At 44.1% G+C, this 26,304-nt stretch overlaps 1 protein-coding gene across 1 annotated transcript in view; it reads right to left on the minus strand.

The window, feature by feature from the left end:
• Positions 1-674: 674 nt before the first annotated feature.
• The window catches only part of RHBDD3 (rhomboid domain containing 3), a 122,257-nt gene continuing 96,627 nt past the window's right edge, over positions 675-26,304 (minus strand). Inside the window, exons 4-6 of the mRNA XM_078667176.1 lie at positions 17,375-17,540; positions 6,973-7,314; positions 675-3,050 (exon numbers count right to left, since the gene is read on the minus strand). Coding sequence (XP_078523302.1) covers positions 2,846-3,050; positions 6,973-7,314; positions 17,375-17,540 — 713 coding nt within the window. The 3' untranslated portion in view covers positions 675-2,845. The remainder of the gene's footprint in view (positions 3,051-6,972; positions 7,315-17,374; positions 17,541-26,304) is intronic.

Consider the following 26,304-nt stretch of genomic DNA (forward strand, 5'->3'; position numbering starts at 1 on the left):
GTAGGTATCGGTAAGTAATGGGCAGACTCTAAGCCAGTTTTTAAGATAAAAAAAAATACAAAAGCTTTCACTGAGGCTCATTTGCGCTGTAGGTGAAACCTAAAAAGGTCTCAAGGGAAGAGCCTTCAAAATATAGAATGAGCGCTTCCTAGACACAGAGGCAAAATTATATGGAACCCTCCTATTAAAAGATATTTCCAAATGGGCCTATGATAACAGCTTTATACCATGGCACCAAACAGGCTTTAGGGACAATAGTGCCACGTGGATCAATGCAATCGATCACACCATGACCTTTCAATGTTAAGCCAACATGTTACATCAGCATCACCAGAACCGTTATGTCTGTGACCTTTATGCCTGGTTCACTGATTGGAGAACCGCCTGTGACAATATAAATAGAAACAGACTTTGGTACAAGCTGAGTTAATATGTGATATAACATATATTGTTAAAGGTCAAACAGGTACTCTACTTGAACACCTGGATACAGGTTAAGCCCAGCGACAACACATCCCTGAAAAGAAAATATAAATTAAAAGAGGCCTCAAACAGTTTTGTGTTTTAACCAAAATCTTATTAAATCCCTACATTTTTTATGTCTCTAAATCTTTAGCTAACCACGGAGCTTGTGCCTCTAAGTTTGAAGGTTTAATAAATCCAATGCCTCTGCGTGCAGATACAACGAATTTTTATTAAACAAGTGGTCAGAATAATCGTAAATGCCTTAAAAAGTAACTACATGATAACCATCTGGCAGCAGATTATGAAAAATCAAATGTACTCATTTTTAGTAAACGAAAACACACAAAAAGTCGTTGGCAAATGAACAATGGACAGATTGTTAAGACCTCCTCCTACAAATGCCTGGAGGTCTCGTTCCAAACAGGAACCTTTGCTCAGCAAGGCAACGTCCTTAATGTCTGATCTGTTGATACGGGCAAACAAATTGAGTTGAACACGTTTGATGTCATCAAGGCAAAGTTCATGCTGTCATTAACCTCCAACTGCGAGGTGTTCCCAGCATTTGTGATCAGTTGGCTGGATACAATCCAATGGACCTTGTTTAAGCGGTTTTTCGCCCTCACTTCTTCTACCTCATTGGCCCAAATTCAAGTAGGATTCAAAGTGATAAAACTGTCTGATCAACAAACATCTTATATATTAAGTTTTCGGCAAAGATATAAAACTGCAAAGCAAGGTTTGTTAAAATCGTTGTTATGGCCAAGTCAGGAAGGGGTTGAAAATTAACCAAAGGAAATATATCAATCTTTTTAGTCCTCACAATCTACTCCAAATGCACAAAGCTTGGAAATGTTATTTAATTCGCTTGTTTTCGCTGATTTATAATGGTTTTATTAAATTGTTTTAATTTTTTTATAAATGCATTAATGATCTTTTATAATGTTTTTTTATTAACTGTGCAATAAAGAATGCCCACTCCAGACATGCCTTGATCACCGAAATATGCATCGAGAATATGTGGGCCACTGCACTCCTTTCTTCAGGGTGCCTTTGAGAGAGATGCAGATTAGTCAGAAGTTCAATTAAACCTTCTTTATCTAAGATTAAATTGTTTGATGGTGCCTTCTCCTTCCTACTTGCACGCTTACCCATGAGCAGGCAACGGACTAAGATGCAGGTGTAAGATGAAGCTCCCTTTATGAGGACTCTGTTACTCCTGGCCCATACATTATGTAAATATCAAAGCCCTTCCCCTGACCTCTCATCTCCACCCTAAACTGGGAGGCTCAGCTCTACCCTGTTCAGTCATAGCAGGCATGGAGACGCACCTGTGCCACGAATATTAGAGGGAGTATGGGAGATTCATCTGTACTGCTAGCAGCCAGAGGTAGCGGGGGAGAGTCAACAGTGCCTTGTGCAGGCATAGGAGTCCTAGGTGGTTCATCTGAATTATGGTCTTCAGAGGAGGCTTGGGAAGACTCACTTGGCACTGTGGGTATTCAGAGAGAACATGAGAGACTCATGTGCCAATGTGCTATATGCTTGCTTAGGAGATGCCTTAGAAACTTACCTCTGCCTTGAGCAGTGAGAGGGGGCTTCAGTAATACATCTGGGCCATGTTTGTACAGGGAGAGTGGTCCAGGCAGACACTGTTTTACCAAAGAGAAAGGATGAAAGATCGAAGACTCGCCAGTGCTGTTGGTTATCAATTCACCTGGGCCAGGGTAGCCTAAAGAAGAATGAAAATCTCACCTTTGCCATGGGTGGTCAGAGTGGTTTATAGACTCACCTGCATCCTGGGCAATATGAATGCGCTATTGGTGCCTCACTTCATGCCCTGAGATGTCGGTGAATCCCACTTTAGTCACCTCCCTGGTGCTACAGGAAGTTTTGAGGAACTCACATGCGGCGACTTGGGAATTCCAACTCTTGTCTAAGCGACTGGAGTCAGCTGAGGAGGCATCTATCTCCATGTCAGTACAAGAATATTTTTCAAAAGACACTTATTATTTTTATGCATAATTATTTTTTTTAAAGCACACAAGCATTACTTGTGTAATAATCCCGAGGCTCTGCTAGTGCCTTCTTTTATACCATGTGTCAGCTATCTGAATTAAGCGATGTGTGCTGAAGGATACATCTAGGGCTCCAGCCGTGGTATGTTAACCTGAGTGAAGCACTGAAATAAAGCACCATTATTGCAGTCACTCTACAAATCCTGCTAATACTTCTAATACCTTTCCTTGCGCTGTTCTCTACCTCCATCAGTTCTCTAAATCTCTTGGCGGGGTCTCCTCTCCTAGCACAATTCTAGATGGTCTCGAGGTACCTCTTCTTTCGTCTTCTTGACCACAATGTTATCAAACTGTAGTGCGCATCCTTAATCTCCAGTCAGATAAGGGTCCTGCAGCCTGGATTCTCTGTGCTCTCCAGAGAAGTGCAACTTTGCATCTGTTGTCACCACAGCTTCCTCTCCCACCTGACCACCAACCAGTAGTGAAACTGCACCCTCCACCTTGCCTGTCGCTGCCAAGGCCACCACGGCCTGTTGGGTGGAGAAGCCCATCTTCTCAAGCTGCTGCAATCTAGGGTGGGAAGAGGGAGTATGGGAAAATGAGAAAAACAGTGGTTTTATCGGATTAAAACAATGAAAAAATTAGCCAGTTTTCAATTGTTGGGAAATTTGAAGGAAATAACTTATCTTTACCAGACACCAACCAACAGCAGCAAAAAAGAAAATGTAACTAGCATTTTATGTGATAGTTCTCTCTTTTTTACTGCTTATCAACGCAATACTAATTTCTTTATAATTATTAGAGATCATAGTGCTAACAACTTACTATTGCTTATCGTAGTATAAATGACACACCTAGCACCCCCTAGAAACTGGGTCCTTCCATCTGAGTCACAGCCTTCTGGCTACTCTGAAGTCCACCTTACCAACAGCGGCTGCAACTAAGCATGCAAGAAAAACCGTACAACGAAAACGCCTCTTCTAAAACGTCCACACAGCTTCATGCAGTCCCAATCTCACTTAGCCTCATTGGGAATCCCCTTACAGCAAGAGGAGGACTGTGCCCAGACCCCTAAGGAGTATTCCAGTAGTGACACACGTGGCAGCACAACATGAGGAGCCTTTCTCTCTCCTCTACCGAGGATACACCCTTTTCTTCTTTAGATTAGGAGAACAGTTCTTCTTTAATGTTCCTGTGATTCCACCACTCAATCACAAACTCTGATTTCATTCCAGAAAAGAAAAGACTCTGACAAACCAGTCTCTCGCCACAGGGGGCAAAACTCTATGTTGGGTAAGCAAATCGATACATTCAAATGAATGGGACAGATAGGAACATTAAGAAAAAGAGGGGTCCAAAAGACCCTAGCAGGTCCCTGTTTTATCTTTGTATTAGCTCAGACACGCGTATTCCATAAAGTGAGCACCAAAGGCCTACAATGGGGAGTTTCTACATCATAATTAAGAACATATGTTGAATCCCAACATATGAGGGGACTGTCCATGGCCCATTTAAATCTGATAACACATGTAAAAAACATCTGTAGAACTATATAACTAAAGGCTCTGGGTACTTTCATGGGCCCTTTTTTATGCATACATTGGGTAAAGAACCAAGAAGAGTCTGCTCATGCCCTCTCCGACATTAAAGAGAAGCTGGTAAATGTGGTTATTGCGCTTCTCGCCCATGTCTTTAAGAAGAAAGAAGAAAAATTATCCAGGGGCACTATCCCAGACCCCTACTGAGAATACAGACACATTTGGGAAAAAGAGAAGATGACTAACAAGTAATCAGCCATCCATTCCTTGATTAACTGCAGCAGTTATTCAAGATGGATATGGAGAAGCCTGTAGGCTCACATGGGGACAGGTCTTCACTCTATTGAACCTTTCAATAAATAAATAGAAGAACCTACCTGCAAAGTCACTTACATTTCATATTTTTACTGCTGGATATTTCTCTGTGGAGATTTTATCTTTGCACTATTACTCATCTTGAGAAATATCCCCACACATCAAATTGGATGTAGTACGTTCTTAAACACTGCTGCCCAGGAACAACATGGCAAAACTACATGGACAAATTAGTTTACTTAACTTGCTAGTACTACAATTGTTTGCCTTGTGATTGGTCTAAGGCAGGTTTATCCCTTGTTGTGATAATTCATTTTTCTAATGGCTGAAGTATAATGTTCTAATAAATACTGAGTAGCAATCGTGTTTAATCCAAGGCCTAACCAGGGTGTTTTGGACCGTGGACTCAAATAATTGTCTGCTCAGGTGTGCAGGTCACACTAGCAGAACCTAAACTGTTAGCATTAGATTTAATTAAGCTTCACAGAGAACACATGCCTGTCCAAAAATCATTCCTAATACGTTTTCAAGCACTTTATGGCCAATAAAACAATGTCCCAGAATCACCTACCCATATGGGTAGAAATGGAGGATCTTCTACGTCTTCTAAGGGAAAGAAAAATTGCTCATTTGATTCGTTTAAGAAATCTGGCCTTGTGGCTCTAGATGGAGTGCTGCAGAAAACAAATTGAACTAACCGCCTATTGTGTTAAGCTACACCAACAACCACTGGTGTTCTCATTGCCAAGGGGTTGCCTCCTGCATTGTGGGGCACCAAGTCCCATTCATTCGGAGGAAAGCTGAATTTATTTTGAATTGTACAATGGTAGCCTCTTTAACTTTCCTACTTGGGCAGCGTCATTGCATAGCATATAGTCTACCAATGGAGACAAATGGACGGTGCACTATTGACCTCTCTTGTATTTGATAACACAGCAAGTGCCGGCTGAAAGACATAGGCTGTCTTGATGTAAGTTGACAGAGCCATGGAACACTCAGGGGCAACATAGCCCTTCCCCCTCAGCACAGATTTCGGGTTCTATGCCATTGTGGGAGCACCTCAGCACTGCTTGGTTGGCTGAAAGGGGACCCAGCCCAAGTAGATTTGGAGACACCACTGAAAATGTTGCTGTGCCGCTCCCCTTTCCTCCATGTGAGAGATGAAGGTCATGTTTGCTACGCTGAGCGTGATGGAACCTTCTTGGCCATCCTGTCTACACATATAGCCCTCTGGAGGCAGCTCCTTAGAATCTGCTTATCTCAACATCATCTAGACCACAACCAGAGTCTCAGTCATCAGCAATGTTAGATGTAAAAATAGCCACTGATCACAGCTTTCACTATTATAGTTCTAATTTTGCCCTGGCAATTCAATCAAATACAATTTAATAAAATATAGGGCCATATATGCATGAACACATTTTTCCATAGACACAGAATGGGAAAAAACCTTTGATGCATCTAGCCCATAGATTTATATCTATAATTAGCTGGCATGGAAGTACTGAGATGTGTGATGCACTGAACCCCTATTTGGTTTGCTTTAGTCCCAGCTACTTCTACTGAAGATAGGTGTTGGCTCCCCAGGGATGGGTATTTGGGAAACGGCTTTTACAACGTGGACGGAACCACACGTTCTGTTACCACGCTTGCGTTTACCACAAATATGTGTGGTAAAAGCAGTAAGTGCTCTAAATTCAGAGTGGATGGGCAGGGAGAATGGAAGGACAGGAAGGATCGGGAAAGGGCTGGGGTTTGGATTTAGAGCTTAGGGCGGGGGGCTGGTGTGCTTTTAGGGCTGGGGCCGAAGTTGTTTTTAGGGCAAGGGGTCGGGGTAGTTTTTAGGGCTGGCGGATTGGGTAGTTTTTAGGTCTAGGGGGTAAGGGCAGTTTTTAGGGCTGGAGGTTAGTTTTAGGACTCACAGTGGGGGCTGTGGTCGAGATAGTTTTTTGGGATGGGTGGGGCCATTTGCAGGGCTGGGGGCCATGTTTAAGGGCTTAGGGTGGGGGGCTGTGGTGTAATGTTTACCACGCATATGCCTTTACAACAAAATTCGTTGTAAAGGCATGTGTGGTAAAGGCATGCATGGTATAGATGTGGGCGTAGTAAAGACCGCATTGTTAAGGCACGCAATCTTATTATACAATCTGGGTATTTCAGCCTAGCAAAAAGGTAAACTATATGTCAGGACGCCTACTTCCAACAAAAATATATTTTTTCCAATGTAAGATGTCACGTTTTCCAATTGCAATAGGCGAACGTCAACACATGGGAGTGCCATCTTTAAAGTCTGTGCTACTGTCTGAAACATTTCATGTGGATGAGAGGCATGTGATTCGTTACGCCTTAATCTGGAGAACTTTTGTCAATGCATCCACATAAAATAGCAAAATAACATGCATTTCTTTTGCACTTGAACGTGTCCGAGAGTAGAAAGAAGGGAGAATGATGGGGCTGCCGAGTTTTCACTTTCAGCTGATATTGTTGAAAGAAGTTAGATGAAGATTCTGTGATTTGGTATTGTGGGGCACTCAAAGCCTGAAAGAATGGATTGCCTGGAACTTCCTCTTTACTCATACCCCTTTTGAGGTCCCTTTCCTTCTCAACTTTCATCGTCCCACAGAAGCAGATGAACTTACCGAAGTGCAGATACCGAAGACTTGGGCAGCTTCAGTTCAGGGTCTTCTAATCCACTCTGCTGCAGAGAAGCCTCAATTCCAGCCTGCAGCATCTCCTCTTCCATTAGCGAGTTTTCCAGTACAGCCAAAGGAACATCTCCATGCCAGGCAGGAGGAAGCCATGGAGGGAATGGGTGCACCGAAGTATGTGAGTGATCCCCAACATGGAACAGAGGCTGCTGCATCCAGCTGCCAGCTGCACCGGGTCCACTGCTAGGAGGATCCTGCACCCCGCTGCTGCCTTGGAAGAATTGGGACGGCAGACCCTGAGATGAGCAGTGTGATATCTGAGGCCCAGACAACCTGAGGGTGAAGGAAGAGAGACAAATCAAGGACAGTAAGGAGGAAAGAAACTAGAGCAGAAATAAAATACTCGCAAGAGACATAAGTTAAGCCTCCCGGTGCACATTGTTATCTCTTACCGCTCCCTCCTAATCCTCTCCAAACATTTTCATTTTATGTAATTCAATCTCCCTCATTCCTTTCCATTTCCTTCCTTCTGTTCTGCCTCCTTTCTTTCTTGCTCTTTGTGTTTCTTTGCCCATCCATCTTTCTCCTATACCTTTTGCATCCTTCTCCCTTCATTTTGTCTCCTTCCTCTACATGTCCTTTCTATGCATTTTCTATTAATTTTCTTACATTTTCTGCCCCCTTCCTTCTCCAGCTGTCTCAAAAAATGTTTCTCTTGTTGCATCCCTATTTAATTATTTGTCCTTGTATATGCCCTAGCCTGTTCTATTTCATTCCGCCTTCTTCCTTCCATCCCGCTCCTACATCTCCTTCCTTTTCCCTTTCCGTTTCAACATTTTCCTCTCCATCTTCCTTTCTTACTCTGTCTCCGCTCTCTACCGTAACATCCACTTGCCTTTCTCTCGTCGTTTCCTCTACACATCTTCCCTCTGCTCCTACCAATTTTGCATCTCCTCTCCATCTCTCACTTTTACCTCTCCATCTCTTCCCCTCCTTTGTATATAAAATTGCCTACTTTCTTTTCATTTCCCTCCTACACCATTCCAACCCATTTTCTTCCTAACTTCTTTCCTTGAATCTCCTCCATCTTTCCCTCTGCTCTGTCCATTTCTAGCCCACTCCTCCCCATGTCTGCCCTATACATTCTCACTGGTCTTCATTGTGTACCTCACAAACTTGGCCCTTGCGTTTCTTCCTTCTTCTCCTGCCTTTGGATTTCTTCCTCTTTGCTCTTATGACTCGGTAATATCTTTTCTCCATCTATCAACCCTCCTGAACCTGTTATACTTTAATCCAAATACCTCTTTCTTGATTTGTCGTCTTCGCTTCGCCTCTCAAGTTCCTTTGCATACTTCTTGCTCATTCCTTCTCACATTAAATTAAGGCAAGCTCATAAAAGATGCTAATTCTACTAGGTTGGCACTCAATTTCCTCTTCAGTGTTTGGTTTGGTTCTTTAAGAAGTGCTGGGAGCCTGGTCATGGCATTTGTTGTCCTTTATATTATACACTAACCTGCTCTTCCCTACATATTTAACTCACTGTCCTATACTTTTCTCACCCCATTTGTTTTTGTTATCCCAATTTTGTCTCTTTCCTTGTCACATTGCAGGCCTCCGCGCCCTACCGGTTGCAGTCTCCCCCACCTTACTTCAGAAAAATATATTATGTGTTGAAAGGGAAAGCTGCAAACACTAAATTATTAACCAAAGCAAATAAAATGGAACACAACGAACTCAATAACTGGCAGCCCTGTTTATGTAAAGCCAAGAGATGGAAGAGAAGTGGAAACAGTGAACCAACAGAAGAAATACTGGAACTCCTCCATGGGCTCATTTGGTTATGGTGTGAAGGGAGGTAACGTACTGTACCTGTCAGCTGGTATGAAGACCTGATTAAACTGTAAATCAATTGAGACCTCTACAGTGTCAGCCTACCAACTATAGCAAAGAAGAACTGAAAGGGCTTCTGGGAGCTGTATCTAGTTTTTCTCTATCACCTCCACTGTGCAGCCGTAAAATTGACTGACTTTTCCTCAAAAATCAGCACAACGTGTAAGAAACAACAGGGCGTGTGCACCATAACACTTAACAAGCTTTATACGTAGTAAGCCCTTCTCATGTACTCTAACAGCATTCAATCTACAGCTTAGGCTTTTGGGACAATAAAAGTAACAATCAAAACAGCGCATTTCAATTTTTTTAAAACTAGAATTCCTTTAAAAAGGGTCACGAGCCCTCGCTGTAAAGCTTATAGGTTTGTACAGCAATTGAATTCTTAGGCATGTGAGACGGACAGCGGATAACTCCAGAATATCTCAGAGCTCAAATGGATCCTGTTAGTAGATTACAAATTATTTTTATGTTTCGAATGTTTCCTTTGATAACACATTTATTCAGAAAATTACATTAAATTCTAATTAGCCAACATGGAGTTTGCATCCTCACGCTTAGATCTTTTTTTTTTAATTCCTTTTATTAAATTAGCTCCTTAGACAATACCATGATCTTTACAAAGGCTTGCATATTTGAATTATGATGATATTCACACATTGTAGTTTAGAAGAACAGGAGAACTGGTAGGGCATAAGAGATCATATACAAAGGGGTACCCAGCCTCACTCCCGTTAATGGCCCGTACCTGGGGAAAAGAATTACAATTAGATGATCACTTCACTATGATCAGCCAAGGCCCCGTCAGCCTCTTTATGTCCCTCCAATGTCCCCCATAGGCTCGCCACGGTGCCCACACCTTCTCCCATTTCTTGGCACAACCTCTGCTTCTATAGACCGATTTTCACATCTTAGATCTGATAGTAATACGAGTTTATGACACGATACCAGTTTAGAGAAGTTCTCTTTTATGGAAGAAATGGCACTTGGTTACTTAGGCTGTGCATATTGGGTTACTTAAGAGGTGAGGAAACTCGAGTAGTGGCCATTGCCTCGTGCAGAAGCCAACCCTTGCACGGGTCAATGGGCTTTATCTGGAACTGCAGAAAATCTGCTCCTTTTCTTTCATAGTGCCACACTTTCTAGGTCTCAGCTCCATACTTTTACCATACCTGCTCAACATTGACGTTCTTCTATTAGCCATCATTTGTTCCACAGTCTCCAGTTCTATACGTTTGCAGATGACAACCAACTCAAGTTTTTGTTTACGGGGCTAGGGTGTCACTATCCGTCAGATCCAGCAGTGAATGCAGCTGGAGAGGACAGGCATGAAAAGGCTTAAATTGAATGTTGAAAGAACAGTTATTTTAGCAGCCTATGCGAGTTAAGACCTTTAAACACCCTCATTATAGCCTGCTATTAGCTCTTGGGCCCAACCTGCTGGTCTTCAAAACCCAGGGTGTCACAAATCAAATGGCTCTTAAACTAAAAAAAAACAAGTCTTTGATGGTCTCTACTGCATTGTGAAATTGAAAAGAAAGCAAAACTATATGGTACCTAACAACTGAAGATTTAATAGGATATATGTTGGACTACAGCAATATACTATCTACTTAGGCATGGCTAACTCTGCTGAACTGCTGTGACATCCTCTGAAACGATTCAGCAAGAAATGGTGGTGATTGATCCTGAATTTTCGCTCCGTGCCAGGACCAAGGAGGTCCTGGCACGGAGCGAAAATTCAGGATCAATCACCACCATTTCTTGCTGAATCGTTTCAGAGGGTAGTGCACAAATCTCTGGAGGGGAAATCCTGGAAGATCTTACAAACGTGACTTACCTGGTACTCTTGACCTAGACTTCTGTGTTCCTCTAACTCAATGTTATTGTCAGGCATTCATTTCAGAAGGCAAAACTTGGGGCAGACTTTCTATGTCCCCGCACTCATGCTTAAATGAGATTAGAAAACAAGTAAACTTGGATTTTCCGTTAATTCCGACCATGAGTGTCCATGCTCTTTGCTTTGCTCCATCCTAGCGGTGGGTGACCCAACATGTGGCAGAGCGCTCTATTAAAAGTCTTTAACATAATAAAACAGAACCCTCAAAAGACAGAGTCCTACTCTTATTACCATCTAATCTTTCTATTGAGAGGCATTCAACATCCTTGTCTTGCGATGGGTTTTGGAGTCCAGGCCTTGGTCCTCTGCAAACTGATTATGGTATGCTGGTGAGTCTTCCAAAAAAAGCTTTCCTCTCTGCAAACCATGTACCATGCAGCAACTCCATCACAGGCTACATCATCTCAGGCTGATCTCACTAAATCGGTTCCCACTGGAAGCTCATATATATTCAAGATGGTCTACTTATTCTACAAAGACCTTCACCTAAAACCTCTAGAATATGTATCCCACAAATGTGTAATTTTCAGTGGATGCACATATCCGCTGTAAGGAAACCCTCTTCCTCAAGTCTCTGTGGACAGAAAGCAATAAGACATGAGCTAATCCATCTCAGGGGGGCAGACCAAAGGCTGGAGACTCACTTCCCCCTGACCTGTGCAGCACCCCTTCACTCATCATGTTCTGGAAAGAGCTTACAATATGTGTCTTTAACAATCACTTCACTCATAAGACTTAACTCAATCAGCCACATCACTTATCAAGTCTCTGCTTTGAAAATGTCAAATGTCAAATGTCAGATGCTTTTATATAGCGCACTTATCACCAAAGAGGTCTCAAGGCGCTTTGTATGTATGTTGTGTATTCCTGCTTGCCTTGACTAACTCGGACTTGGTTCAGCCTTAATTAGCTTTTATTTCTCCTTTCTTATTGATATTCACCCTCATGCAGTTTCAACGTCCCCAGATTACTCACAGCCACTGACATTGGCCTGCCAACATTGGTTTGTCCTTACTTATATACTGGCTTACTTCTTACACTTATAGCCTAATGAATTTCATCCATCACACAAATGACACGCTTCATTTAATTATTATTTTTTTTTTCTCCATTTGTAACATGCAGCCCTCGGACAAACTGTTTATAGGTGCAGGAAGATTAAGAGGCTTAAGATATTTCATATCATTTCAACAGATCAGCCAACTTTTCTGGTCTTTCCGTAAGGACAACAAGGAGTGATCCTTGCAAAGCTAAAATGAGAAGCAGTTATAGAGCCTGGGACTCAGCACTGATTACGCTAAATTCAAATTATGTGATTAGACATAGGCACAATTGTTAGCACAAACTTCCCTGATGGAAGCAAACAGCAAAGTCAACGGCAGATGCTTTTTCATGTAAGATATCTAGTTGGCAGCCCATGAAAGTAGCAGAGTAAACATTTTAAAATCTACACTGGATTTTATAGTTGGCCAATGGACAATCTTCCTCAGGTGCAAGATTCAATATCTTTTCTGAAATCCAAAAATGAGACAAATGACTGCATTTTGAACCCACTTTGATGCGCCAACTCAGAGTTTAGAAGGCCTCTAAATAAGACATTATTGTGTTCAAATTTCGCATTGATGGAGCACTCCGCACCAGCTTCTGGGAGGCAGTAGGATGAAAGCAACTCAGTTTGTGAAGTTCATGTATTTTATACCAACAGTCCTTGACCCCTCACATCGCTGTGGGAAATGAGACGCATCTGCAACTCAAACAAATCCATGAGCGGCTCGCTCTGCGAGGCATGCAGTAGTCATGTATGCTGTGGAAGCCTCGCCTACTCTCCTCCCATATTTTTCGTAGGCTGGTGTCATTGTCCTTGCTAAATGCTGGCTTCTGATTGATAATGAGGCTTGTTAGTTCCTCCTTGTTACCGCCCTGTTGCCATTTGTTACCTCCCATGAGGACTGGATCTTTTACTTGTGGTGTTACATGGTCTCCTTCATAAGTCGGTAAGCACTATTTTTTGTTATTTGAAGTGCGGTCAGCTTTCACTTGAGCAGCAGTGCTTACTTATTTAATTAATCTAAAAATAACCATCATTTCAGGGGGCATCCTCTTATTAGAACAGACTAGACCTCCTAGCTGCGTCCGCTTTCACTTTAGCGGCTGCGCTCGTTTATTTAGTTACTTTGCCACGCCGTCTGAAAGGGAGCGTTTCTACTCACTAATCTAACAAGCCTTTGCAATACAATAGGTCTCACATGTATACGAGTTTGAGCTATTGGCATTGTAAATGACAATGTCTTTTATTTATTTTTTTGTTTTTAAAACATAAATAGAAGGCATTGTCATTTACAATTCCAATAGCTCAAACTCGCATAAATGCGAGACCTATTGCATTTCAAATGCTTGTTATAGCTGATTGAAATAACTTTATGGGGACAAGGACAGACAGCAGGTAATTACGAAATACTTTGAGGAACCAGTATCATTCCTGCTGTCTTGTCTGTATTTGATTTCAAACCAGTGGTCCCAAAGACTGAACGATCTTGGTCAATCTAGAATTCCAGATATTAAAGTTGACTGTCGGACCAGTAGTAACAGCTTGCTGTCGTCCACAGAGGTATAGGCTTTAAAACCTTCGGAGTGTTGAAACTGAAGTAGATTTTCTAATATTAAAATGTAATAGCAACGCAGATTGAGCTGGCGTCGTGGGAACCCAGCAGGTAGTTTAATAAGGTCCTGATGTAATGAGGAAAGAACAATGCAGGTGAATTCTGAAGTAGCAGGTACAAGTTTTGCTAATCCACAGCCAATAGTAGCTCATCCTTATCATCCCGAGGGAAGTTTCAATGCCATGTCGAGGCAAATTTCCTCATGATAAGAGTCCCATATCTCAGGTCCCTCAAGGACAAATTGTAGTTGGATACACAGTGTTTCTAAAACCTGTGACAACCATGGAAGCCATATGATAGCCAGAACATTATTAAGAGAAGCAGGAGTCAATAATGTTTTCTTTAGCCGTGACATCACTCCAGACTTTTTTAAAGTAAATCTGGTACCATGCCGGCAGTCAGGGAACTGCTCACAATGTTAGTGGCATCTCCTGCTGACTTTGCCTGCCTCCTTATTGTAATGTGCTCTCCCTTCACACAGTAGCCCATTTACAGTAGGTTACATGATCACCTCTTCCTGTACTGATGCACTAACGGCTTGCATTCTTTCCTTTCAGCAAATCTCAAATAATGGCTTAGCTCTGTGAGCTTCAACACCCGAAACAATAAACAAAATTAAATCAAATGTATGTACAAAATGCACTTTGGCAAACATCGACAGTCTCTCGCCATACCATTGAAAATATTTTACTAGCCCCGTGAAGGCATATTTCTTCTAGAGCTTATCAGCAGATTACTCCAAGGATCACCAGACAGGGCAATGCTGGTCTCTCACTGCTGAACAGCTATGAGAGCCGCTGGTTGTAGACTCCTAAAACAATGCTATATTCAGAGCCTTCCCTTGAAATAATTGCACCTAGAAGGTGTTTGTTCCTCGGTGGTACTCTGCATAGACAATGTTTCTACTCGTGCCTTCGTTAGGGGGTTTGATCCCTTTTTAAAAGAGTGCAGGAGAGCCTTGCAATGAGCAGGTCCACACAAATAATCAGGTACAAGCATTCACAGGAACAGATCTGGCTGTATCTGAACGTGCTCATTCTATATTAGTACAAGCAGTAATGGCAAAGCCAGGACCAGAGATCTAGAATCATTTGAGCCAAGGACCCATCTGAATCTGTCAGTGGATAGGCAGAGACCTCCATGGAACACTCTTCCTTCACTAAGACACAGAACACTAACCTCACACATATCCCACTGAAGAAGAGACATCTGAAGATATCTGAATATCCTTTTGTACTTTCTCAGAAATGGTTTAAAGACATTTCTTACAACTTCTGATGGTGACACATGTCCAGGAGATGGTCAGTGCTCTGCATTAACTTTTAGTTCTCATTGTGGAGTTACCTGATCTGATTTTTTCACATACCTTATGAAAATCCGTACTTCCGTAGCTTTTTTTTTTAATTGATAAAGCTCTTGTGTGCATGGGTTTCTAGCTTCATCTCGTACATCACCTCTTTCTGAATTATTTTGGGGTGCAGGCCTCAAGTGATTTTTAAACTGTGGAATAATAATGAATCCCCTCCCTCCATGAGGACAATGATCATTCACCTCGGTGCACGCTTTTGTAATGATCTGCACGTTTTTAACAAAAGCTGAAATATCCTATGTGTTCTATCACTACAAAAGTGACAGGGGGGGGGGGTACGGTGCAGTTAAAACTAGGGTTGTTTGCCTAGCGCTTTCAGAGCTTGACAGCATCAGGTATTCAGCAGCATTAGTTGCACGTTTGGTCTTTTATTCTTGCTTTTTCCTGACACGTGTTTTTCTGCCTGTTGTGTATCCGTGTGTTTACAGCCATCGGTTAACCATTCATTCTGTGCAGGGCCTTTTGTGACGAGAAAAAAATCATGGCAATGATGATGACGCATCGAAAACGAGTGCTTTTAAAAAAATGTATGTGCTCTTTCGATGCTTTGTGGAGGCCGAACTGCTACCGCGAGTTTTATGCATCCCAGGAGAGGAGGCATTTTGTTCCACACTCCCTTAGGTGGGTGTGTGTGGGGCGGTGGGGCTACTTCTTGCCCCTATGATGCCTTAGGGCCTTACAGGGGCAAGTGGCGGCAAGAGCCGTGGCCGAAGGTCACGCTGAAGACAACGTCTATAGAAATATGATTGGGCATTTGAACACTCCTGTTTTTAAATAAAAAATTATAGACGGCGATTTGCCATTTCGGAGTCAGTTTACACAAGACAATATCTACTTGTGCGTCCTACGTTTAGTCACACCAAGGCTTTACCCTAAAAGAAAAATATTCCCCAAACGTATTTTTCGACCACGACTGAATATATGTACACTGTGCACCATGATGAGTTAAAAAGGGGCAGTAGAAGAGTTACTGCAGCTTTGATGCATGAAATGGACCATCCTGGATAAAGAGTGACATGGAGCACTAGAGGAGTAGAGGTGCTGTAACCTTGCCATCCCGCAGCAGTACTTTTTACTCTGATTTAAATACACCTAGAGCATATCTACGGGTCAGCAGACTAGTCCTCCGGGGTAAGAAGCAACCGTTGTCTTTCCCTTGTATATATGGTCAATATTTACTGCAGCATTTTTTTAAAGTGCCGATATGTCGCCTTCAGCCACTTCACACGCTGAGTCCACTAGGTGGACCATGAACAGACCGCAGTCCAGTTATGCAGCGAAGAGTTCTCGATTTGGTTCGAATGAGCCCCTAAATAAAGCAGGAATGGTCAAGTGTGCGCTTAGCTAGAAAGAACAGTCTGGGTCTCAGTCCCCTTGTCCTTGGGGACTAGGAGAGCTTAGACGCAGGATTAAGTGCCTCTTTAAAGTAGTTTATAGACAGGTAATTTTTATACTTTCAAAAAGGCAGAAAGAAGCAGTGTCAACCTGCACCTATCCAAGTCTGACTTCCATGCTCTACTGAAGCTCTATGGTTGGGTTCCGGTCCCACAACTCTCAAGGAGCATTGATTGTGCACACGAAGGACCACCTCCAGCGCCCAATCTAACCGCCGAAGCCCATGGATGTCCAGGTTCTGTAGAGGAGTTAAGATGCACATGGATCACTCTAGAGTAGAAGGGGACTCCGTCTGATTTCTGTGATCAGCAAAGCCTGGGCCTGGTTCAGCTTGACTGCTACAGATTCCTACTGGGGATACAATGGAGATGGCTGCAGTGCTGGTGATTGATAAATCCCCTCCAGACAGGCTAGAGTTTCTATGGGGATTTTCGGCGTAAGCAAGCCATGCCCCTGACTGCACTGTAGTTGCCACATTCGGCTAAAAGATGGCAGCAAGGTGTAATACAGCGATTGCTTGATAATAGGGTTATTAAAGTACAAAGGCCAAAAGAGTTACTGGTGGAATATTTTTGCCAAAATTGCATAAGCAAATTCAAACTAAACCAAAATTAGATGTCGTACTATGTCCCTGTTTGTGAGATCAGAGGCTGACTCACCCTAATGACATGGTAGTGCCATCCCAACTGTGCCCTATCTCACCCACTACGGTTGATGGCCTTCTAATGGTGACTGGTCACGCGTTGCCCACTTACTGTCTTGGCTGGTGCATTCAGCTACCAAACATAATCCACCATCTGCTGGACATTCTCTCTTGTAGCACACTCAGCTACTCTCCTGAAGGGGCACAGCCAATCATTAACTCACACCAGACACAGCTCAAGCAGAGTGCAGCAAAACCCCTGGCCAGTCAAGGAGGCAGTGGTGTGCTTCCAGTGCTAAGTCACACTATCTGTGGCACTCCCTGATGGGCCTGCAGGGACACTATACTCCATGCACTAATGAGGTCTGGTCAAGACACACTAGCACTCTTATGAAAATCATGGGCATAGACATTTTTAGCTTTCATTTAGAAATGTGGTATCATGAAATACAATCAATAAAGTAAATTCAGGTTAAAACAGTATTTCCATTTTTCTATCACTTTTCTGCCCTGCATTCTTGCACACATTGTCTCACCTCTCTCTCGTCAGTGGATCGGTTTGAGGCAAGGCCCACTCTCTCCTTGGGGATGGTACAAAGTGCAAAAAGGGGTTTCTTGCAAGTGTGTGGCAGAGGGTTTGATCTTCCAGCTGTTCCAGTGTCTGCTCAGTTGTTTCAAGCCACGATAGAGCCCCAGTAGAATCTGTGATTGTTAAAGTTAAGGCAACAGTGGGAGTGGCTACGAGATCTGGTCTGATAAGAGTTACCATCAGCACATCGGGTTTTACACACACCTTTATTCCTCTCACGCCTCCTGAGGAGTCCTCCGTTCCACCTAGTCCTCTGCAATACAAATGGATCCAACTCGCCCATCTTGAGCACACCCCTGTCTCCAACTAGTATCAGGTTAAAGCACACAGACAACACACCCTTAATATTCACCACCACACCCTAATGCTTTCATCCAATTTACACATAAACTACCCCCCCCCCATCAGGATCCTCATGCTCACTGTACAGATAATTACCAATGGCTCCAACTTATAGTCAACACACACCTCATTCAACCCATCAAGTTTCACTCACACTTAAGGCCCACTGGTTCTCTCTACCATGCTAACACTCTTGAGAATAAAGCACCCCATCCAAAGCTACCTATCAATTCCACTCTTCTTGAATGAATGAATGAATGAAAATAATTTATAACGCGCAAAAACAATAACCCAAAGGTATCAAGGCGCCTAACAATAAAATCAAAAAGTAGAACCAATCATCCATTACACATAGGCTTGCAGGAAGAGGCGAGTTTTAAGTGCACCACGAAATGCCTGCAATGTGGGTAGGGACCTGAGATCCAAAGGGAGTTCATTCCCCATTTAGCTCTTCGTATACGAGGGGCTGACAGAAGTAATTTCCCGGAGGAACGCAGGTTCCTTCCAGGGATGTAATTAGAGATGATGGAGCTTACTCCAGAGTCACTATTTTTTGTGATGACTCTATAGGTCATACACAGGACCTTGAACCGCACTCGGTATTCTACCGGAAGCCAGTGCAGTGTTTTCCTGGCTAACGTAGCCGAAGTACGTCTGGGAGCGTCCAAGACAAATCTTGCTGTGGCATTTTGGACCACCTGTAAGCGCTGCAGGAGGCTCTTTTTCAGCCCCGCACACAACGCGTTACAGTAGTCTAGCCGCGAGCTTATTAATGCCACAGCTACCTGTTTTCTGGATTTTAATGATAGATATTTCCTAATCCTTCTAAAGATATGGATTAGGCCCCAGCAGGTGGAGATGGTTCTGCTCACCTGTCCATTCATATCCAGGACCGGGTCTATCATCACCCCCAGATTCTTGGCAGATGTTGTAGGGGAAGGGCAAGCTCCGAGCGAGTTGGACCACCAACTATCTGACCAGATGTTATTGTTCCCTCCAAACACCATCACCTCAGTCTTCTCCCCATTCAGTTTGAGAGAGTTCTGAATCATCCAGTGACCAACCGCCTCCATACAAGATCTAAACTTGGAGGCGGTCTGCACATCTGAATGGGAGAGAGAGACGAGGATTTGGGTGTCATCAGCATAGGAAACTACCTCCATCCCGTAAGATCTTATAAGTCTGGCCAGGGGGGTCACATAGATGTTAAACAGGGTCGGACTAAGAGCCGACCCTTGAGGGACCCCGCATAGCACAGATCGGGATGGAGATAGAAACTCGCCCAGTTTGACTCTTCCCCCACATACACCTGCACGCATCTCATTACAATTACACTTTAAACAATTCTCATTCCCAAAGACCCCTCCAATACTACCACGATTTTAGACTTACATTACATGCAATTTATCCATAGCTCCATCAACATATCTCACTACACAATTTACACATCTTAGTTTCACCGACAGTCCTAAAACACCTAAAATCTACGATGCCCACCCCGCCTACACCTCATTTTCATCATTCAACACTAATAACCAGATTTTATACACACTGCTACATTCTAACAACTTTCCTTAGGAGTGCCGTTTCATGCAGAATACCCATGTCATCATCCACATCTTAACTAACTTTCTTGTTCCCTATGATAAACCCATCCATATTGTTGCACCCCAATTATGTACATTTTTACAAATGTGAGAAGCTATCCTTACAGTTAGGAGGATTTGTGTTATGCAAGAGGAAAGGGTATGTTGTGGTCTGATTGAGCAACGCATGCTGTGCCAGAGAGCAGTGTGTGGTGTGCTTCTGAAAAGGAGATGAGTGAAAGCTCCACTTAACACATCTGGTGGTATACAGCAGTGCTTAAATACCTCTCACAAGGACTACGGGTGCAACTCTCATTAGTAAAAAAAAGGGATAGAAAGGCAATCAGCACCAGCGAGTTTGAGTATGGCTCGAGTAACAATAAGTAGGTGTTTGTAAATGCTAATTCTGATAGAGACTTCTAGCTGCAGATTCTTCACCTTTTTAATATTCCCCAGGCTTCAGACTTGATCCGGAAACTTTTTTCTAAGTACCTCTGTGTGCCGGAATGTGTCGCTGTGTAGCTCTGCACAAACACCATCCCTTTCCGGAAGTGACGTGTGGGGCCTATAAAGTGCCTGTCCCGCACCCTAGCCTAAATTTCTTTCAACAGTGTGCAAAGATGTTGCACACTCAAAACAACAGTTTTAAGCCCTGTTAAGACTGTTGCAAACAAATGTTTATGACAGATCCCCACTATGTTTGTCTGTGGTGTCTGGGGTCAAGCAACGACTCCAAGACCTGCAAAGACTGCATGTCGATGAACCTGAAGGTCATCATGGAACGCAAGGTGAACTTTTACGTCTCCAAGTACAAGACAACGCAGCGCAGGGACCGCTCCATGTCTATAGCCCGTTTCTGGTCCTACTCCCAGAGTCGACGGAGCCGCACTCAAAGCTGATGTTTGTCGCGTTCCAAATCCTCAGGTAAGCACAAGAAACATAAAACTCGATGCAGAAATCAGTTCCTTCGCGTCATTCCCACTCCCCTGATGAAGCACATGGGTGGTGCCAATGGTCCCGCTTCCACTCACAAAGGTATCCGTCTTCAGAGCCAATTCCACAGCTGGTTCTGGCACAACCTTAGTTTCTGGGGCCTTCAGACAGGCTGCACCAAATCGAAGAGTTTTGCTCAGCTTTGCTCCGGCTTTTCGGATTGCTACGACTCCTTCTAGCGCACCTTAAGAGACCACAGAGCTGAGAGGCCTACCATCTGGATTAGCGTTGGCAGGTACACCCTCGGCGCTAGCTAGACAGTCTGAGCCACTTCCGGCCTTGGCTCCAGTACCGATGCAGTCTGCGGTGCCCATACCCAATCCAGGCCCAAGTATGTCAATACTGACTGTGCAGCCTGAAGAGGTGGTACCGATTATCCTTCCGATGGGGACTAGATACCAGTCCAAATTCAACCGACATTACAACCAAATGCACTTCTCTTACCACCAGGCAGGCAACACTATTTATACTCTCATTTTTGGAACAGAGTTGGACAACGATCCTGACTAGGGTGATGAGTTTGCTCAGCCCTATGCGGATGACATCAGGTACGAGGACTAGCAAGATGCTAGTGGGCTAGGTATTTTCCCGCAGTCAGCCCTTTTCTCTTTTCCTGGTCCGGCCATATAAGAATCTTCATCCTACGCCATGGCTATGGGGGGGGAGCTAAGTCTCTAACCCCCAGCTCCCCACTTATGAAGGTAAAACACAGCATCCTGACTGAAGTGATTAAGTAATCTTTTTCTAAAGCGAGTGAATACTGAGGCGTCTTAGCGCTAACATGCTATCACTGATCGGGTATAACAGGAAACTTACTTGACGCTGGAAACAAAAAGCCAGGTCTTCAAGGATTTTCTAAAACACAGCCTATTTGTTTGAGACCCCAATGAAGAAGGTATGGAATTCCACAGCTTACAAGCGAAATAAAAGAAACTTCTGCTACCCCAATTTGCCTTCTTTACCTTAGGAACAGCCACCAACCTGGTGGTTGATGATCTTAAGTCATGTCAAGGGATGTGTCATGTAAGGGACTTCTGGAAAATAGAATGTCCAGATCCATGCAGAGCCTTATGTACAATTCATACGGCCTTGAACATTTCCCTATCCTGAACAGGAAACCAGTGGAGGTTCCTAATGCTCTTCGATATTGAACTGAATTTTAACATTTTTAAGAGTAAGCGAGGTGCTGCATTTTGCAAGACTGAAGCTTTGATTCCAGACGCTTATTTGTTCTCAAGTAAAGAGCATTACAATAGTCTATCTTTGACAGACCCACGGCAGCTATTACCATTTTTTGCATATCTAATGGAATGAATGGAAAGATAATTTTTAGTATCTTCATAAAATAAAAACATGAAGATGCAATATGATTAATCTGTTCTGAAAAACAAAGTTGGTCATCGTACAGGACTCCAAGATTTTTCAATTTTCAAACTGTAGATGGACACGGACCTGAATTGGCTGGCCACCAAGAATCATTCCAGTAAGAGGTGTCATTTCCAAAGAGTATCACCTCTGTTTTCTCAGTATTAAGCATGAAACAATTTTCCTGCATTCAGCTTGTAATGTGTGTCAGTTGTTAAATTATTTGTCTACACTGTCTACCTCAAATGTAATTGATACCAGTATCTGCGTATCATCGGCATAGGATATTGCAGAACTGTGAGATCGAAGGATTTGTGCCAAGGGGGTGACACAGATGTTAAATAATGTTGGTGATAATGATGACCTCTGAGCCTCACAAGGAAGAGAGGAGGTATGCCCTCCAAATACCTCAGTCTGTTCTCTATTTGACGGGAAAAGAACGGATAATAATAATAATAATCCACATTTGTAAAGCGCTCAATCACCCGTAAGGGTCTCTAGGCGCTGGGGGCTGTCGGGAAGATTAAGCAAGCTATTGCCCAGAGTCACATGGTGCTGGGCTAATCTGCCGCCGGTGCCGGGGATCGCACCGTGATCCCCAGAAGCCGGAGTCAGTCGCCCTGGCCGCGGCGCCACACCTCTTCAACGGAGTATGGTCAGAGCTGCATCCTTAATCTCCAGTTTCTCCAGTCGGTTGGCAAGCACTTGATGGTTAACCGTATCAAACACTGAGGGAAGCCCTCCCTCCCTTATCCACCTGCATTCGACTCTCCTCAGAAGCTGCAAGTAATGCTGATTCTGTACAGTGCTGTGGCTGAAAAACGTGTTACAATGGATCCAAAAGATCATTCGCCTAAAAAAAGGTAATCAGATTATCATTTTACGGCTTTTTCTAAGATCCTTGTAGGAAGCGGTAGGCAAGATATAGGCTGGTAGTTCTTGACCTCTGCAGGCTCTTGAGACGTTTTTTTAAGATAAGACGTACAAATGTTTTTTTCCATGCCTAAGTCTCACCTGACTCCTTCACAGCCGCTCACATTTGGACATGAACTGGTTGCATGCCTTTCCCCCGGGAAAGAGAGTCCAGGATGTTAAGGCTTTGATGCCGATCATTCAGCCTTGGTCTTGTATTTCAGTGAGGTGAATGAGGCTGCTGGGACTGATGGCCTCCTGCAACCTGCTGGTCAATCACGCCAGGTGGCATGTTGTGGCTCTGCAGTAATAGTGGACACAACATCAAGGGAAACTCCCCAATCATGTTGAGATTTCAGAAGAGACTGCAAAAGATGTGCAGTGGTGGTTGCAGAACCATGATTGGGTCAGCGGAAAAACCCTTTCCCATCCCCACACAGAGCCGACAGTACATCATTTCTGGGATGAGGCGGCTATTTGGAAGAGATAGCGATCAAAGGCCTCTGGTCAACTCCCGGCCCCAGATCAACCGTTTGGAGCAGAGGGCCATCCGCTTGGTGCTGAAAGCCTTCCTACCATCCATCAAAGGGAGGGGAGGGCTGTTACAGGTGCTCACGGACAACCCCACAGTCATGTGGTACTGCAACAAACAGAACAGGGTGGGATGGGGTCAAGGACCCTGTGCCAGGAGGCCTTATTCCTCTGAAAACAGCTGGTCCACCAAGGAATTTTCCTGACAGTATCATTGAATGCCAGGATGGACAAGCACAGCCGTTGGCGCCTAGCAGATTACGAGTGACAACTACACCCAGAGGTGGCTCAAGGTCTCTTCCACAAAGGGTGAGAACCTTGGCTTGATCTGTTTGCTACCGCCGAGAATGTACAATGCCAGCACTTCTGTGCGTTGGAGTTTCCATGGTGTCTCTCGCTCGGAGAGGCGTCCCGCCCCGAGTGGAACTTGGGGCTTGGACTCCTGCATGCCTTTCCACTGATACCACCCCTGCCCGGAATTCTCAAGAAGATCAGGACAGACCGGGCTCAAGTCATCCTAGTGGCTTTGGATTGGGCACAGAAAGTTTGGTATCCAGAACTCCTGGGCTTGAACATATGTCCTCCGATCAGGCTGCCCCTCCAGGAGGACCTGATGTCACAGCAACGGGGCAGGGTTCTGCACTTGGGCCTTCACAACCTACACCTTCATGTAGTGATTAAGCAGTGGCAGCAGAACACTTTTGACCTTCACCCGGAGGTGGTTGATATAATGTTGGTAGCCAGGCATCTCTCAATGAAAACTCTATACACCCATTGGTGGGACAAATTTGTGGTTTGGTGCAGCATTCGCCAGGTTGACCGCCTCCAGGCCAAACTGTTTGATGTTTTATTCCTTGTCTCTCACCCAGCAAAGCTTTGCTCTAGGCACAGTTAATGGTTATCTTTCAGCTGTCTCGTCCATCTTAAGGTTGCCTTATCAGTCCTCTTTATTTATATCACCAGTTGTAATGATTTTTGAAAGGATTACAAAACATGTTTCCCCCTTCTCCATTTGTGATGTCCAAATGGGACCTCAATCTTGTCCTTACTTATATAATGTGTACTCCATTTAAACTGTTCCACAGCTGTCCTTTGTAGCTTCTCACCATTAAAAATGTGTTGCTGATTGCCATTCCCTCTGCATGGCGTGGGAGCAAGCTTTAGGCTCTGTATGCTCACTCAACATACATCACCTTCGTCATAAGTTGAATACGCGTACTAGAACTTCCTTTCTACAAAAACTTGTGACACCATTCCACTTCAGTCAAACCATCACCCCGCCGGCATTCTATGCTCTGCCTCAGCCATCTAAGGAGGAGGAGATTCATCACCGACTTTCCGATCCTCCCCGTTCTGTCACAGGACTCTACCTCTTAATAATTTCCTAAGTCTAGGAATCTGCACACTGGTGTACTAATTTTGCTTTAGGGGCTCCACCTCTGGAGGCGTGGACAGTCTTGGAAACAACTGACATCAGTGTGGGTGAGTGGAATCTTTATAGGCCCTGCGTGTCACTTCGAGAGCACAGCACCATTTTTTGGCGCGCAGAGGTACTATGAAACAAGCATTTACAATGCAATGGTTTCGCCTTTGGAAAAGTTAGAGCTATTGGCATTGTAAATGACAAATTTTGTATTTATGTGTTGGTTTTGAAAACAGATAAATAAATGGCATTGTCATTTACATTGCCATTAGCTTAATCTCTTGCAAATGTGAGACCTATTGTACCCTACGGACGAGCTCAGCAGACAGCAATTACTACCACACACACACACCCAGAGCCACACACACACACACCCACCCACCCAGAGCCACACACACCCACTCAGAATATTAATATTTGGCTTTTAAGGACTAAAAAGAATGTATTTACCATAACCAGGATTCCGATTTATGTACAAGGTAATGTGAGAATCTGTATTACTTGATCGAAAATCAGGTTCTGAAATGACCAAAGGGGTAAATATTCATACTAATATTCTCCTAGATTATTAGATTACAAGCTTCATATCTATTACCATCAAGACCTGTCAGGGGCGTAGCTAGAGCTTGTGGCGCCCGGGGCTATCCCTCAGGTTGCCGCCCCTTGGAAGAGGGGAGGGTGCTGGGGAAAAAGGACGTTGAGCACAATTAAGAGACAAAATAACAGGCCCCGCCATTGTGTGCCAGCCATCTTATTATTAAAGAACAACAGACCAGGAAGCAGTGTTGCAGCCTTGATTGGATGACTGGTGTTATTGTGACACTGGTAACCTTTCCATGAGTCAGTCCTGTTTTATAGGCACACGGAGTTCACTAACTAGGGTGTAAGGTGAAGCGATTTTGGAATGAGCTACAATATTACTGTCAAGGATGGGCGGGAGGGGACACGGACGGCGGGAGGGGGCGGGAGGGGACACGGACGGCGGGAGGGGGCGGGAAACGTGCACAGGACAGCGAGGGGGGGGCGGAAAGGCACACGGAGGGGGCGGGACGGACGGCGGGAGGGGGCGGGAGAGGACACGGAGGGGGCGGGAATGGACAGCGCATCTGAATTCACTTTCAGTGAAAGGGGAGGGAACGGGAAAAAACGTAACTCCGCCCTGGGAAAAAATCTCGTGAACGCCCCCGAATCTGGTCCGGCCTTGACGGACAGATCCGGCACTCAATGGCTAGCCTCCATTTATGGAGCTAGCCAATGAGAGCCGGGGGACGTTCCCGAAGTGCTTAGTGTCGACATAGGATTTCACCTGCGCTGAAAAGCTGCGCAGAGCTGAACCACAAGAGAGAAACTACAATACATAACCAGCGCACATATTGAGCTAGCAAAAGTGTACCTACCAACACGCACACAATAAGGTAGCAAGAGTAACACTGCGAGAATACCAGGCAGACACTGATCTAGCAAGAGTAAGCCGCAAGAGTAAGCCTTCCAAGGATATCAGTACACTCAAGATATCAGTACACTCAATGATATATAGGAGAGAGCCTACTACTCAGTCTGTGTGCTGGCAGATACCCAGCACGCACTCTTCGCTAGCAAGTGAACGTACAAACAATACCAATGCACACACGGAGACGGTGAGCTAGCAAGAGCAAACCTAAGAAGAAGAATACCAGAGAGACACTGAGCCAGTACGCGTGAAACTACGAAGAATGTCGGTACGCT

The sequence above is a fragment of the Lissotriton helveticus genome, chromosome 11 (genome assembly GCF_964261635.1).
Source record: "Lissotriton helveticus chromosome 11, aLisHel1.1, whole genome shotgun sequence".
NCBI lineage: Eukaryota > Metazoa > Chordata > Amphibia > Caudata > Salamandridae > Lissotriton > Lissotriton helveticus.